At 48.0% G+C, this 18065-nt stretch overlaps 1 protein-coding gene across 9 annotated transcripts in view; it reads left to right on the forward strand.

The window, feature by feature from the left end:
* NTNG1 (netrin G1) overlaps nt 1-18065 on the forward strand; it is a 343984-nt gene that overhangs the window by 238210 nt on the left and 87709 nt on the right. For 7 of the 9 annotated variants that reach the window (XM_075617022.1, XM_075617024.1, XM_075617025.1 and 4 more), the window contains exon 4: nt 4191-4363. The exons of the other annotated variants lie outside the window; for them this stretch is intronic. In XM_075617022.1, the coding sequence (XP_075473137.1) occupies nt 4191-4363 (173 nt within the window). The remainder of the gene's footprint in view (nt 1-4190; nt 4364-18065) is intronic. 9 annotated transcript variants of the gene reach the window in all.

The raw sequence follows: 18065 nt of genomic DNA on the forward strand, positions 1-18065 counted from the left end.
GGCCGCCCACCTTTTTAAAAGCTCCTCCCCCTCATAGCCGTGCCTCTTCCACAGGCGTTATTATTGGCTGCTCTCATGTCCATCACAGTCACATGTCCAGGCCACACTGGAGAGGAACCTGCCAGGGGGCAGTGTGAGCGTGAGAGTTCATCACACAGGGGTTACACATAGGGTTGCCAGGTGGCTTGTCCAAAAATACTGGACACAATACAGTAATGCCCGGGATTTCAGCAGCTTGCAAAAATGCCATTTTCAATCTGTTTATTTCCAGCCAATCAGCTTTCAGAACAGCTGAGACAGGGCAGGGGATTGGTTAGAATGAAGTAAAAGCTCTGAGACATGGCAGGGGATTGGTCAGGAAGTATCAGCCACTGGTTGACTCCTCCCCCTCCCGAGCTGACTGAGATTTTCTGAGCAGATTCAGCTGAATTGGGGGGGGGGGGGGGGGAGAGACTGCAAAGAAGTGTGTTGTATATAGAGGTGCAGTGTTGTGTATGTGTGTGGGGAGGGGGGGGTGTAGAGGTGCTGTGTTGTGCTGTGTTGTGTGTAGAGCTGGGGGGGGAGTGCAAAGTTTATGAAGTGGCTTCATTTTTGATTGTGGCTGCAGTGTGTGTGTGTTGTGCTGTTGTGTGTGTAGCAGCAGTTTGTGTGAGTGTAGGGCTGATGTGTGTGTATGTGTGTGTGTGTGTGTGTGTGTGTGTGTGTGTGTGTGTGTATAGAACTCCAGTGTGTGTGTGTATATAGAGCTCCAGTGTGTGTGTGTGTGTGTGTGTGTCAGTAGCAGTGTTTATAGGTGTAGCATGTGTGTGTAGCAGCAGAGTTTGTGTGTGTGTAGAGCTGCTGTGTGTGTAGAGCTGCTGCTGTGTGTAGAGGTGCTATGTAGTGAGTGTAGAGGAGGAGCTGTGTTGTGTGTGTAGAGCTACAGTGTGTGTGTAGAGGCACTGTGTTGTGTGTGGTGTGCTGTTTTGTGTATGTGTATAGCAGCAGTTTGTGTGTGAGCTGCTGTGTGTGTGTGTGTGTGTGTGTGTGTGTGTGTGTGTGTGTGTGTGTGTGTGTGTGTGTGTGTGTGTGTGTGTACACAGAGGGGGTGGCAGTGTGTGGATATAGATATCTGCAGTGTAAGAGTATATAAAGGTGGTTTCATGTATTTACCATTTTATTTGAATAAAAAAATCTATTTAACTATACAAAAGTGTGTATTATTTATGAAATAAGCCTACATTTAGCCTATAATAGTAATAATCCCCTCAGAACAGGACATTACTGGCCAATAATGCCCTGGGTGGGTTAAAGTCCCTCTGCTTCGCCTCGGGCCTTCAACTCTTCCAGCCAGGGCATTATTGGCCAGTAATGCCCTGTTCTTCGGGGATTATTGCTTAAATAATGACCTGACTGATATGTCATTTTTTCTAAATTTCACTCCAATATTCTTTGGTAAAAAATCTGGGGAGGAGTCTAGGGCGGGAGTGGGAGGGAGTGGGAGTGGGAGGGAGTGGGAGTGAGTGGGAGTGGGAGGGAGTGGGAGGGAGCGCTCTTCCGTGGATTTTTTTTAGGAAATAGAATATGAAATAGTGCAAATTGGTGCACGCTTGGAGTGAAATTTAGAACAAGTGACGTAATGGTCAGATCATTTATAAATAACTGACCGGCAGTCATACTGTATATGGCGAGCAATACTGATCTTACTGCTCCTCCCACACATTCCAAGATTGTTGTACCCCTCCTCATTTTCTCTCCCCTTATCGTCTCACCCTCCCACCCCCTCGTCTTCTCATCCTCTATCACCCCTGTCCTCTCATCCCCCCTCCCTTCATCCTCTCACCCCCTCCCTTCATCCTCTCACCCCCCTCCCTTCATCCTCTCACCCCCCCTCCCTTCATCCTCTCATCCCCCTCCCTTCATCCTCTCACCCCCTTCCCTTCATCCTCTCATCCCCCTCCCTTCATCCTCTCTCAACCCCCCTCCTTTCATCCTCTTTCACCCCCCTCCCTTCATCCTCTCTCACCACCCTCCCTTCATCCTCTCTCACCCTCCCTTCATCCCCCCATCCCCCCTCCCTTCACCCTCCCCACCCTTCATCTTCTCTCACCCCCCCTCCCTTCATCCTCTCTCACCCCCTCCCTTCATTCTCTCATCCCCCCCTTCATCCTCTCATCCCCCTCCCTTCATCCTCTCTCAACCCCTCCCTTCATTCTCTCACCCCCCTCCCTTCATCCTCTCATCCCCCCTCCCTTAATCCTCTCACCTTCCCTCCCTTCATCCTCTCATCCCCCCTCCCTTCATCTTCTCACCCCCTTCCTTCATCCTCTCTCACTCCCCCTTCATCTTCTCAGCACCCCCTCCCTTCATCCTTTCACCCCTCCTCCCTTCATCCTTTTTCAGCACCCCTCCCTTCGTCCTCTCACCCCCCTTTAACATACGCATATATACAGGCATACCCCGCATTAACGTAAGCATATATACAGGCATACCCCGCATTAACGTACGCATATATACAGGCATACCCCGCATTAACGTACGCATATATACCGGCATACCCCGCATTAACGTAAGCATATATACAGGCATACCCCGCATTAACGTACGCATATATACATACATACCCCGCATTAACGTACGCATATATACATACATACCCCGCATTAACGTACGCATATATACATACATACCCCACATTAACGTACGCATATATACATGCATACCCCGCATTAACGTAAGCATATATACATACATACCCCGCATTAACGTACGCATATATACATGCATACCCCGCATTAACGTACGCAATGGGACCGGAGCATGTATGTAAAGTGAAAATGTACTTAAAGTGAAGCACTGCCTTTTCCCCACTTATCGATGCATGTACTGTACTGCAATCATCATATACGTGCATAACTGATGTAAATAACACATGTGTAACAGGCTTTATACTTTCCCCGCTTGCGCACAGCTTCGGTACAGGTAGGGAGCCGGTATTGCTGTGCAGGACGTGCTGACAGGCGCATGCGTGAGCTGCTGTTTGCCTATTGAGCGAAATGTACTTACTCGCGAGTGTACTTAAAGTGGGTGTCCTTAAACCGGGGTATGCCTGTAATGTATAGGGAGATATTTACTAAACGGTCTTTACATGCGGCGCTGGAGTCTATTTAAGTTAATGGGTGTAAAATGTGTTCCAACCACGGAAGGAGTTTTATGGGGAAAGACTGCTTATTTAATGTGGGTCGTAACTTAACCCTTTTTTCACCAGAAGGGTCAGAAAACTGCGATCCAATCCTATATGCAGTTCATGTAGAAGGGGTTCCCATGAAAGTCTACAAGGACAGATAATTTCTCGTAGAGGGGGGTCCCATGAAAGTCTATAAGGGCCGATCATTTCTCGTAGAGGGTGGTCCCATAAAAGTCTATAAGAACAGGTAATTTTCCTGTAGATAGAAGTCCCATGAAAGTCTATTGGGACTGATCCTTTCTTGTAGATAGAGGTCCCATGAAAGTCTATGGGGACTGATCGTTTCTTGTAGATAGAAGTCCCATGAAAGTCTATGGGGACTGATCCTTTCTTGTAGATAGAAGTCCCATGAAAGTCTATGGGGACTGATCCTTTCTTGTAGATAGAGGTCCCATGAAAGTCTATGGGGACTGATCCTTTCTTGTAGATAGAGGTCCCATGAAAGTCTATGGGGACTGATCATTTCTTGTAGATAGAGGTCCCATGAAAGTCTATGGGGACTGATCGTTTCTTGTAGAGGGGGTCCCATAAAAGTCTATGGGGACTGATCGTTTCTTGTAGAGGGAGTCCCATAAAAGTCTATGGAGACTGATCGTTTCTTGTAGAGAGGGGGTCCCATGAAAGTTTATAGGGACTGATCCTTTCTTGTAGAGGGGGTCCCATGAAAGTATACATGGACCGATCATTCCTTGTAGACTGATAACCTATATTTAATCATATATTGCTGTCAACCATTAACCCCTTGAGCGTCAGAGCAATTAAGTCGCCTCCCGATGCATTAGTCAAAGTGGCATAAAAAGTGATACCACTGTGGGGTTCGAAAAGTCGTGTCGCTTGGGGTTGTATATTAAAAGGTAGTGGTACGCCATCCCACTTGGACCGCTGTTCGGCTGCGGGACGATGGGCGACCCCTCGTTGCTCCCCGCTGCTTAGTAGACAATGCCCGTCTCTCTCTCCCCGGCAGGTGTAAGTGTAACCTGCACGCCAACATCTGCATCTTCACAAACAACCGCCTGTCCTGCGAGTGTGAGCACAACACCACCGGGCAGGACTGCGAGCGGTGCAAGAAGAACTACCAGGGGCAGACGTGGAGCGCCGGCTCCTACCTCACCATCCCCAAGGGCACCGCCAACATCTGTGAGTACACCCTTCCGCCCCGGGCAGATAACCTCAAAGAGCACCGGTGTCTTTGATGTCGCTGGCACTTAAAGGGTTAACCTGTCACTGGTTTGAAAGGACTGACCCTTTTGTGAACACAGTTGGTGTTTAATGTGTTTAATGGCACCACGGGAAGGTCAGACAGGTTTAGGGGTTAAATTATCCACGGTCATCATAAGACATTCGGGGGGGGGGGGGGTAATCATCATGCATTTTATGGGCCATGTTTACTAAGCGGTGCTACTACACGAGACACCGCACGGCTTATTTAATACGGCCCTATATATTGCTGGGGCATTTGTAAGCATAGATTAGTTCGGAAAATGCATTCGGTTTTGTTAAAGAGGCGTCTATCGTGATAATGTAAACCATTAAACACGTCACGTGGCCCCTACATGGGACTGACCCATTAACCACGTCCCTGTCATTAGGTCACTTTGCTCGAACATGGGACTGACCCATTAAACACGTCCCTGTCATTAGGTCACTTTGCTCGAACATGGGACTAACCCATTAAACACGTCCCTGTCATTAGGTCACTTTGCTCCTACCTGGGACTGTCCCTTTAACCCAGGGCTGCACAACACGCGGCCCGCCTGGCCTCTCTGTGTGGCCCTCGATGAGATTTAAAAAAAAAAAAAAAAAACTTTGAAAAAAAAAAAACTTTGAAAAAAAAAAAACTTTGAAAAAAAAAAAACTTTGAAAAAAAAACTTTGAAAAAAAAAATGGTGGCGATTCCCCGCGGTCCCGGCGCGCATCCGCAGGGCCCGCTCCTTGCTCCCTCCCACCACCCCCACCCCCCGCTCGCAACGTGGGACGGAGGGGGAAGTCACAGCCAGCTGAGCTCTTCTGCGGCCGCTCCCCCCCCCTGATCCGAACTTGGATATGTGCAGGGGGGTGAGGTGAGGTGCATTGAGGTGAGGTGCAGGGGGGTGATGTGAGGTGCAGGGGGTGAGGTGCAGGGGTGATTGGAGGTGCAGGGGGGTGATTGGAGGTGCAGGGGATGTGATGTGCAGGAGAGGGGGGGTGATGTACAGGAGGGGTGATGTGAGGTGCAGGGGGTGAGGTGCAGGGGTGATTGGAGGTAAAGGGGGGTGATTGGAGGTGCAGGGGGGTGATTGGAGGTGCAGGGGGGTGAGGTGCAGGGGATGTGATGTGCAGGCGGGGTGATGTGAGGTGCAGGGGTGATTGGAGGTGCAGGGGGGTGATTGGAGGTGCAGGGGGGTGAGGTGCAGGGGATGTGATGTGCAGGAGGGGGGGGGTGATGTGCAGGAGGAGTGATGTGAGGTGCAGGGGTGAGGTGCAGGGGTGATTGGAGGTGCAGGGTGATTGGAGGTGCAGGGGGGTGATTGGCAGTGCAGGAGTGGATTGGAGGTGCAGGGGGGTGATTGGAGGTGCAGGGGGTGATTGGAGGTGAAGGGGGGTGAGGTGCAGGGGATGTGATGTGCAGGAGGGGGGGGGGTGATGTGCAGGAGGAGTGATGTGAGGTGCAGGGGGTGAGGTGCAGGGGTGATTGGAGGTGCAGGGGGGTGATTGGAGGTGCAGGAGTTGATTGGAGGTGCAGGGGGGTGATTGGAGGTGCGGGGGGGTGATTGGAGGTGCAGGGGGGTGATTGGAGGTGCAGGGGGTGATTGGAGGTGCAGGGGGGTGAGGTGCAGGGGATGTGATGTGCAGGAGGGGGGGTGATGTGAGGTGCAGGGGTGATTGGAAGTGCAGGGGGGTGAGGTGCAGGGGATGTGATGTGCAGGAGGGGGGGTGATGTGCAGGAGGGGGGGTGATGTGCAGGAGGGGGGGTGATGTGCAGGAGGAGTGATGTGAGGTGCAGGGGTGATGTGAGGTGCAGGGGTGATGTGAGGTGCAGGGGTGATGTGAGGTGCAGGGGTGATGTGAGGTGCAGGGGTGATGTGAGGTGCAGGGGTGATGTGAGGTGCAGGGGTGATGTGAGGTGCAGGGGATGATAGGAGGTGCAGGGGGTGAGGTGCAGGGGATGTGATGTGCAGGAGGGGGGAGGTGAGGTGCAGGGGGTGAGGTGCAGGGGGTGAGGTGCAGGGGGGTGATTGGAGGTGCAGGGGGGTGATTGGAGGTGCAGGGGGGTGATTGGAGGTGCAGGGGGTGAGGTGCAGGGGATGTGATGTGCAGGAGGGGGGAGGTGAGGTGCAGGGGTGATTGGAGGTGCAGGCGTGTGATTTGAGGTGCAGGCGTGTGATTTGAGGTGCAGGGGGGTGATTGGAGGTGCAGGGGGGTGATTGGAGGTGCAGGGGGGTGATTGGAGGTGCAGGGGGGTGAGGTGCAGGGGATGTGATGTGCAGGAGGGGGGAGGTGATGTGCAGGAGGGGTGATGTGAGGTGCAGGGGTGATTGGAGGTGCAGGGGTGATTGGAGGTGCAGGGGGAGAGAGTGGTGTGAGGTGCAAGGGGAGAGAGTGATCTGAGGTGCAGGGGGGGAGAGTGATGTGAGGTGCAGGGGGGGAGAGTGATGTGAGGTGCAGGGGGGGAGAGTGATGTGTGGTGCAGGGGGGGAGAGTGATGTGAGGTGCAAGCGGAGAGAGTGATGTGAGGTGCAAAGGGAGAGAGTGATGTGAGGTGCAAGGGGAGAGAGTGATGTGAGGTGCAAGGGGAGAGAGTGGTGTGTGGTGCAGGGGGGGAGAGTGGTGTGAGGTGCAGGGGGGAGAGTGGTGTGAGGTGCAGGGGGAAGAGTGGTGTGAGGTGCAGGGGGGAGAGTGGTGTGAGGTGCAGGGGGGGAGAGTGGTGTGAGGTGCAGGGGGGAGAGTGGTGTGAGGTGCAGGGGGGAGAGTGGTGTGAGGTGCAGGGGGGGAGAGTGGTGTGAGGTGCAGGGGGGGAGAAGGATGTGAGGTGCAGGGGGGTGGGATGTGTGTGGTGTGCAGGGGGGTATTGTGTGTTTGATGTGGAGAGGGAGTATTATGTGTGTGGGTGAGGGGGAGATGGGGGTCTGAGAGATAGATGGGGAGTATCGCAAAGGTTGATAGTGAGGGGTTCTGGGGGAGATATGAGGATGAGGATGATGATGATTTTACCCGTGCGGCCCAATTTTTTTTTCCTTGGAGCAGTTCGGCCCTTCTTGCTTTACGAGTTGTGCAGGCCTGCTTTAACCTATTAAACATGTCACTGTCATTAGGTCAATTTAAAGTGACCTTTACGTCCATGTAAAGTACCTTGATGGGGCTAGTAGGTTTAAATATATTTTGATCAAAAGACGCAACTAAATGACTCCTTAGTTATTAAACTCAGGGTCAAAATGTAAAGGTTCTCTAATAAAGTTCCGGCCAATTTGAGAGGAGCGCAGGGTTTGAGTATTTGTTACCCATAAATACATGACACATTCCCTTTCCCTAGCTGCATACTCCACAAGGTATTGGAAGTTATATCGTGTTATTGGTGCATGACCATTGTACCCACGACCCTCACCCAATCCATTCACTAACCCACCCAAATAAACACAGCCACGTGGGAGGAAATAAACACAGCCACGTGGGAGGAAATAAACACAGCCACGTGGGAGGAAATAAACACAGCCACGTGGGAGGAAATAAACACAGCCACGTGGTAGGAAATAAATACAGACACCTGAGAGGAAATAAACACAAACACGTGGGAGGAAATAAACACAGACACGTGGGAGGAAATAAACACAGGCACGTGGGAGGAAATAAACACAGGCACGTGGGAGGAAATAAACACAGGCACGTGGGAGGAAATAAACACAGGCACGTGGGAGGAAATAAACACAGGCACGTGGGAGGAAATAAACACAGGCACGTGGGAGGAAATAAACACAGACACGTGGGAGGAAATAAACACAGACACGTGGGAGGATATAAACACAGACACGTGGGAGGAAATAAACACAGACACGTGGGAGGAAATAAACAAAGACACGTGGGAGGAAATAAACACAGCTACGTGGGAGGAAATAAACACAGACACCTGAGAGGAAATAAACACAGACACGTGGGAGGAAATAAACACAGACACGTGGGAGGAAATAAACACAGCCACGTGGGAGGAAATAAACACAGCCACGTGGGAGGAAATAAACACAGCCACGTGGGAAGAAGTAAACACAGCCACGTGGGAAGAAATAAACACAGCCACGTGGGAGGAAATAAACACAGACACCTGAGAGGAAATAAACACAGACACGTGGGAGGAAATAAACACAGGCACGTGGGAGGAAATAAACACAGACACCTGGGAGGAAATAAACACAGACACGTGGGAGGAAATAAACACAGACACGTGGGAGGAAATAAACACAGGCACGTGGGAGGAAATAAACACAGGCACGTGGGAGGAAATAAACAAAGACACGTGGGAGGAAATAAACACAGACACGTGGGAGGAAATAAACACAGACACGTGGGAGGAAATAAACACAGGCACGTGGGAGGAAATAAACACAGGCACGTGGGAGGAAATAAACACAGGCACGTGGGAGGAAATAAACACAGACACGTGGGAGGAAATAAACACAGACACGTGGGAGGAAATAAACACAGACACGTGGGAGGAAATAAACACAGACACGTGGGAGGAAATAAACACAGACACTTGGGAGGAAATAAACTCACCCTGCTCACCCAGTGACCTGACCCTGCTCACCCAGTCACCCTGCTCACCCAGTGACCCTCACCCTGCTCACCCAGTGACCCTCACCCTGCTCACCCAGTGACCCTCACCCTGCTCACCCAGTGACCCTGCTCACCCAGTGACCTGACCCTGCTCACCCAGTGACCCTCACCCTGCTCACCCAGTGACCCTCACCCTGCTCACCCAGTGACCCTGCTCACCCAGTGACCTCACCCTGCTCACCCAGTGACCCTGCTCACCAAGTGACCCTCACCCTGCTCACCCACTGACGCTCACCCTGCTCACCCAGGGACCCTCACCCTGCTCACCCAGGGACCCTCACTCTGCTCACCCAGTGACCCTGCTCACCCAGGGACTCTCACCCTGCTCACCCAGTGACCCTCACCCTGCTCACCCAGGGACACTCACCCTGCTCACCAAGTGACCCTGCTCACCCAGTCACCCTGCTAACCCACTGACCCTCACCCTGCTCACCCACTGACCCTCACCCTGCTCACCCACTGACCCTCACCCTGCTCACCCACTGACCCTCACCCTGCTCACCCACTGACCTTGCTCACCGCTGTTACATGACCCAGTGAGCCCTCATGGTTCGTAACATCTGGGGTGCCTCTTAGGAGAACACCGGGCCACAACTGGCCCTGACACCGGAGCCCATCCTGTGGCCCTGTCTCAATTCCTCTAGCTGTGAAAAATGCCCCAACACCAACACGTTTAATCACACCCTCTTCATATATATATATATATATATATATATATATATATATATATATATATATATATATATATATATATATATATATATATATATAATTATTGTATTTCTTTTTTTTTTTATTACCTGGTACAGTACAAACACCATCATAACAATAAACATCAAACACCACATTACCCCATAACATGAACCCCAAAACGGGTGCGTGAGGACATGTATGTGTATACCGGTATTACCTCTCTGGGCGTGCATGTGTATACCGGTATTACCTCTCTGGGTGTGTATGTATTGTATTGTATGTCTTTATTTGTATAGCGCCATAAAATGTACATAGCGCTTCACAGTAGTAATACATGTCATATAAATAACAAATATAAATAACACATCATGGGAATAAGTGCTTCAGACATACTGTAAAAGTAACATTAAGGAAGGAGTCCCTGCTCCGAGGAGCTTACAATCTAATTGGTAGGTAGGGAGAACGTACAGAGACAGTAGGAGGGAATACTAGTAAGTGCGTCTGCAGGAGGCCAAGCTTTGTGTCATGTGTCCATGATTATCCAGTGCTACTCATATGCTTCTTTAAGCAGATGTGTCTTAAGGTGGGTCTTAAAGGTGGATAGCGAGGGGGCTAGTCGGGTATTGAGGGGAAGAGCATTCCAGAGGTGTGGGGCAGAAAGTGAGAAAGGTTTAAGGCGGGAGAGAGCTTTAGATACAAAGGGGGTAGAAAGAAGACATCCTTGAGAAGAACGCAAGAGTCGTGATGGTGCATAACGAGAAATTAGGGCTGAGATGTAATGAGGGGCAGAAGAATGTAAAGCTTTAAAAGTGAGCATGTGTATACCGGTATTACCTCTCTGGGTGTGCATGTGTATACCGGTATTACCTCTCTGGGCGTGCATGTGTATACCGGTATTACCTCTCTGGGCGTGTATGTGTATATCGGTATTACCTCTCTGGGCGTGTATATGTATACCGGTATTACCTCTCTGGGCGTGTATGTGTATACCGGAATTACCTCTCTGGGCGTGTCTGTGTATACCGGTATTACCTCTCTGGGCGTGTATGTGTATACCGGTATTACCTCTCTGGGCGTGTATGTGTATACCGGTATTACCTCTCTGGGCGTGTATGTGTATACCGGTATTACCTCTCTGGGCGTGTATGTGTATACCGGTATTACCTCTCTGGGAGTGTATGTGTATACCGGTATTACCTCTCTGTGCGTGTATGTGTATACCGGTATTACCTCTCTGGGTGTGTATGTGTATACCGGTATTACCTCTCTGGGCGTGTGTGTATACAGGTATTACCTCTCTGCGCGTGTATGTGTGTACCGGTAATACCTCTCTGGGAGTGTATGTGTATACCGGTATTACCTCTCTGGGTCTATATGTGTATACCGGTATTACCTCTCTGGGTGTGTATGTGTATACCGGTATTCTCTCTCTGTGCGTGTATGTGTATACCGGTATTACCTCTCTGGGCGTGTATGTGTATACCGGTATTACCTCTCTGTGCGTGTATGAGTATACCGGTATTACCTCTCTGGGCGTGTATGTGTATACCGGTATTACCTCTCTGGGCGTGTGTGTGTATACCGGTATTACCTCTCTGGGCGTGTATGTGTATACCGGTATTACCACTCTGTGCGTGTATGTGTATACCGGTATTACCTCTCTGGGCGTGTACTGCACCGACACACTTTATTCGAGCAAATACCCAGTATGTACCTGGCAGATACCTGGAATGCGCCGCTCCTCACCTCTGACAAGCCCCGTTGCGTTTGCCTTCCCAGCCTGGGTTCATGCCTGGCTGACGGGCGGCTGATCTGTTAAATGATAATGATTAGGATTTAATAGGCTGCAATGCTTCGCGTGTCTACCAGATGGCATAAATTCATGAATTGTAATGCAGTATATATATATATACTGTGCAGTATTGCAGCCAGCAGGAATAAAATGCTTCAATCCCTGCCTGGAAAATACCTCAATGCACTCGGGCAGAAAACAGTCACAAACCTCAATACACCCGGGTATACCCGAATTCGTGGGACTAGCCGAGCTCGAATAAAGTGTGTCGCCAGTGTATGTGTATACCGGTATTACCTCTCTGTGCGTGTATGTGTATACCGGTATTACCTCTCTGGGTGTGTATGTGTATACCGGTATTACCTCTCTGTGCGTGTATGTGTATACCGGTATTACCACTCTGTGCGTGTATGTGTATACCGGTATTACCTCTCTGGGCGTGTATGTGTATACCGGTATTACCTCTCTGGGCGTGTGTGTGTATACCAGTATTACCTCTCTGGGTGTGTATGTGTATACCGGTATTACCTCTCTGGGCGTGTGTGTGTATACCGGTATTACCTCTCTGGGCGTGTATGTGTATACCGGTATTACCACTCTGTGCGTGTATGTGTATACCGGTATTACCTCTCTGGGCGTGTATGTGTATACCAGTATTACCTCTCTGGGCGTGTATGTGTATACCGGTATTACCTCTCTGGGCGTGTGTGTGTATACCGGTATTACCTCTCTGGGCGTGTATGTGTATACCGGTATTACCACTCTGTGCGTGTATGTGTATACCGGTATTACCTCTCTGGGCGTGTATGTGTATACCGGTATTACCTCTCTGGGAGTGTATGTGTATACCGGTATTACCTCTCTGGGCGTGTATGTGTATACCGGTATTACCTCTCTGGGCGTGTGTGTGTATACCGGTATTACCTCTCTGGGTGTGTATGTGTATACCGGTATTACCTCTCTGGGCGTGTATGTGTATACCGGTATTACCACTCTGTGCGTGTATGTGTATACCGGTATTACCTCTCTGGGCGTGTATGTGTATACCGGTATTACCTCTCTGTGCGTGTATGTGTATACCGGTATTACCTCTCTGTGCGTGTATGTGTATACCGGTATTACCTCTCTGGGCGTGTATGTGTATACCGGTATTACCTCTCTGTGCGTGTATGTGTATACCGGTATTACCACTCTGTGCGTGTATGTGTATACCGGTATTACCTCTCTGTGCGTGTATGTGTATACCAGTATTACCTCTCTGGGCGTGTATGTGTATACCGGTATTACCTCTCTGGGCTTGTATGTGTATACCGGTATTACCTCTCTGGGCTTGTATGTGTATACCGGTATTACCTCTCTGGGCGTGTATGTGTATACCAGTATTACCTCTCTGGGCGTGTATGTGTATACCGGTATTACCTCTCTGGGCTTGTATGTGTATACCGGTATTACCTCTCTGGGCTTGTATGTGTATACCGGTATTACCTCTCTGGACATACAGTAGAGGCAACTCTTATTCGAACAAAAACCAGTGGCAATTCCCCAAAAAACCCAGGAAACACCCAGGTACATTCTGAATACATGCCTTAAACTTTCCTTAAACTAGCCCCAGCATTTCTGCATTGATTAATGGCCTATCAGATTAACAGCGGGGGTCCCTGGCAGTCCCATTCAAACTGAATTGGACTGCCAGGGATCCCTGCTGTGTTAATCCTATGGGTCGTTAGTCAATGCAGAAATGCCTTAAACTAGCCCAGAACATACCCAGCACACACCCAGCACACACCCAGCACACACCCAGCACACACCCAATACACACCCAGCACACACCCAGCACACACCCAGCACACACCCTGCACACACCCAGCACACACCCAGCACACACCCAGCACACACCCAGCACATACCCAGCACACACCCAGCACACACCCAGCACACACCCAGCACACACCCAGCACACACCCTGCACACACCCTGCACACACCCAGCACACACCCAGCACACACCCAGCACACACCCAGCACACACCCAGCACACACCCAATACACACCCAGCACACACCCAGCACACACCCAGCACACACCCAGCACACACCCAGCACACACCCAGCACACACCCAGCACATACCCAGCACACACCCAGCACACACCCTGCACACACCCTGCACACACCCTGCACACACCCAGCACACACCCAGCACACACCCAGCACGTAACCCGGCTAGTTTACGGCAAATGTTAGAATAAACGTTACCTCTACTGTAGTGACATGACCGGCTTGGGGGGCAGCGGGATTTCTCCAAGCAGGGAGAGGGCAGGGCTGCTGCTAGGGGGCTGGGCAGCTTCCTCCATCCTGATTGGCTGCATTAATCAGCAGCAGCCAATCAGGAGGAGGTGTCAGAAGCCTCAGGGTGGGGCCTAGGAGAGGAGGTAACAGCATGAACCGTAGAGAGGGGTGTGTGTGTGTGTGTGTGTGTGTGTGTGTGTGTGTGTGTGTGTGTGTGTGTGTGTGTGTGTGTGTGTGTGTGTGTGTGTGTGTGTGTGTGTGTGTGTGTGTCTCGAGAGTGTCACACCTTTCACTATTGTGTCCAGTATTTTTGTATTTTAACACATAAATGAAAGGCTGATGAGATCAGTCTGTCATTCACAGAGAGTGAATCATTCACAGATTTATGGTGCACACCACACTAATTATTTACTTATTTTATAGGGAATACTTTATAGTGAACAAACGTGATTAAGTGAAGAAATGAATAAAACACATTAAAATGTAACACGTGGTGCCAAGATCTATAATGGCTGCTGCCTTGAGTTAATCGTCATTAACAATGACATTGTAGGAGCAGCCGTAGAACAATATTCAACTATGTCAATCTAGTATAGTTATTGACACATACTTAGCTGCAATGGCTAAAGGTATGATCATAAAATGTAATGACACCTAATTAGCCACAATGCCACTCAGCTTGAATTCACATAAGACAGTATAATCATACTGTTATACAATGTCAGACAGCCGTATGATATATAAAGGATAATAATTCTCAATTCCATCAATTATCTAGGAAGCCGACCAGACATGTAATAATATTGTAGCATTAACAACAAAGTATATCCAGACAACAGCAACTCTTGGATATCAGTTATTGTGCTGTGCATGGATATAAGTTACCACGAGTCTCTCACAATGCACGCTGCAACTCAGAATCACACGTTAATAACAGAGCTGTGGGATCCCTTAGCTAGCTAAACTCACATATGAGAAAGCTGCTTTCTAAAGGCAGCGCAGTTCCAACATCACTGCCAAGGTTTACTTTGGACTCACTCACTCTAGGGACAGTGATGATATCGCACTGTTAGCTTGTATTGCAATCGTGTGTTGTATTGTTGCTATTCTGAAGTTACATAGTTACATAGTAGATGAGGTTGAAAAAAGACATAGGTCCATCAAGTTCAACCTATGCTAAATTTAGACAACAGATACTTTATCCTATATCTATACTTACTTATTGATCCAGAGGAAGGCAAACAAAAAACCCTATTAAGGGGAAAAATTAATTCCTTCCTGACTCCAAGAATTGGCAATCGGATAAATCCCTGGATCAACATCCTTCCCATGTATACTTATTTGGTATATCCCTGTATACCTTTCCCATCTAAAAAGAAGTCCAACCTTTTTTTGAACAAATCTATTGTATCTGCCATCACCGTCTCCATGGGTAATGAATTCCACATTTTAACTGCCCTTACTGTAAAGAACCCTTTCCTTTGTTGCTGGTGAAATTTCCTTTCCTCCAACCTTAAGGGATGGCCCCGAGTCCTTTGTACTGCCCGTGGGATGAATAGTTCTTTTGAAAGCTCCTTCTATTGTCCCCAAATATATTTGTATATAGTTATCATATCCCCTCTTAGACGCCTCTTTTCTAATGTAAATAAATCTAATTTAGCTAGCCTCTCCTCATAAATTAGATTGTCCATCCTATTCATTAATTTGGTGGCTCTTCTCTGCACTCTCTCTAGTTCCATAATGTCTTTTCTTAGGATTGGTGCCCAAAATTGTACTCCATATTCAAGGTGTGGTCTTACTAATGCTTTGTAAATGGGCATAATTATGTATAATTCCCTTCCATCCATTGCCCGTTTGATGCAAGATAAGATCTTGTTTGCCTTTGCAGCTACTGCATGACATTGGGCACTATTGCTACACCTGCACTCTACAAGCACTTCTAATCCTTCTCCATCAAAGATTCCCCCAATATATCTCCATTTAATTTGTAAGTTGCCTTTTTATTCTTGCATCCCAAATGCATAACCTTACATTTATCTGTATTATACCTCATTTGCCATTTACCTGCCCACGTTTCCAGTCTCTCCAAGTCCTTCTGAAGAGAAATTACATCCTGCTCTGATTCTATCACCTTACACAATTTAGTATCATCAGCAAAGATGGAGACTTTGCTCTCGATGCCAACCTCAAGGTCATTAATAAACAAGTTAAAAAGCAGGGGTTCCAGTACCGATCCCTGAGGTACTCCACTCACGACTTTAGCCCAACCTGAAAAAGTTCCATTTATGACAACCTTCTGTTGTCTGTCCTTTAACCAGTTTTCAATCCAGGTGCATATATTATTACTGAGTCCAACTTTCTTTATTTTGTACACCAACCTCTTGTGTGAAACCGTATCAAAAGCCTTTGCAAAATCTAAGTAGACCACATCAACAGCATTACCCTGGTCTAAATTCCTACTTACCTCCTCAAAGAAACAGTACTTAGTAAGTAACAGTAACAGTAAGAAGTACTTAGCTGTATTGCAGCATCAGTAGTAAACATGCAAGATCCCAAGCGCAATGGCGACGGCAGTCAGCAGATCGGCGGCACCACGTGACGTGACGTCACCACGTCACTACGCCCTACGCGTTTCTCTCCAGGCGGAGCTTCGTCAGGGGCAGGTGTATATCATTTTTAGAATTTATATTTTTATATATTTTTTTCTATTTTTCTTAAAACTGTTTAATAAATAAATTAGATATAATTATAGTGTTTATTAGTTCATAGTGTTTTAAACAATACAGGGCTTGCACATTTGCTATCCCTTATTTTTCATCCAAAGGGTTAAGTAGTACATCAATGGATGCTATAGCAATGACTAAAGAGAGTCTAAAGACAATCTGTGCAATTATGCATCACCAATCCAGGCAATCCGATAGGTTAATGTATAGTCACATGACTTTTGAGCCTGGTGCTGCATGTATTATTTACAATTAAGGGATACTATATATACGCAATAGTGTGGTGTTCCCTGTACTCACCTGCCCCTGATGAAGCTCCGCCTGGAGAGAAACGCGTAGGGCGTAGTGACGTCACGTGGTGCCGCAGATCTGCTGACTGCTGTCGCCATTGCGCTTGGGATCTCGCATGTTTACTACTGATGCTGTAATACTTCAGAATAGCAACAATACAACACACGATTGCAATACAAGCTAACAGTGCGATATCATCACTGTCCCTAGAGTGAGTGAGTCCAAAGTAAACCTTGGCAGTGATGTTGGAACTGCGCTGCCATTAGAAAGCAGCTTTCTCATATGTGAGTTTAGCTAGCTAAGGGATCCCACAGCTCTGTTATTAACGTGTGATTCTGAGTTGCAGCGTGCATTGTGAGAGACTCGTGGTAACTTATATCCATGCACAGCACAGTAACTGATATCCAAGAGTTGCTGTTGTCTGGATATACTTTGTTGTTAATGCTACAATATTATTACATGTCTGGTCGGCTTCCTAGATAATTGATGGAATTGAGAATTATTATCCTTTATATATCATACGGCTGTCTGACATTGTATAACAGTATGATTATACTGTCTTATGTGAATTCAAGCTGAGTGGGAGTCAATACTGTATATCCATTGTGTAATACATGATCTTATATTGTTGTCATTAACCCTATGTTTGCATGAGAGAAGTGCTATGTGGCACTGTGGCTAATTAGGTGTCATTACATTTTATGATCATACCTTTAGCCATTGCAGCTAAGTATGTGTCAATAACTATACTAGATTGACATAGTTGAATACTATTCTACTGCTCCTACTATGTCATTGTTAATGGCGATTAACTCGAGGCAGCAGCCATTACAGATCTTGGCACCACGTGTTACATTTTAATGTGTTTTATTCATTTCTTCACTTAATCACGTTTGTTCACTATAAAATAAGTAAATAATTAGTGTGGTGTGCACCATAAATGTACTCTCTGTGAATGACAGACTGACCTCATCAGCCTCTCATTTACGTGTTAAAATCTATTAACCTTAGTACATAGGTAGCACCCATTTTTGAAAATAATAAAAACGTCAATAAATAATAATTACTAGAGCGAGCGTTGTGCTCTGTTTTGTGTTTCAGTATTTTTGGAGAAGCCACCTGCCAACCCTACTCCATGGCAACTCAGGTCAAGGGTCATGCCCCCATGCCCTAATTGGACAGGGCTTTCTTTGTGTTATAGGGGACGGTCGGAGCTCGCCTAATTTGGTTTTGCAAAGGGTTAAGGCAG

Source organism: Ascaphus truei, chromosome 10 (genome assembly GCF_040206685.1).
Source record: "Ascaphus truei isolate aAscTru1 chromosome 10, aAscTru1.hap1, whole genome shotgun sequence".
Lineage (NCBI taxonomy): Eukaryota > Metazoa > Chordata > Amphibia > Anura > Ascaphidae > Ascaphus > Ascaphus truei.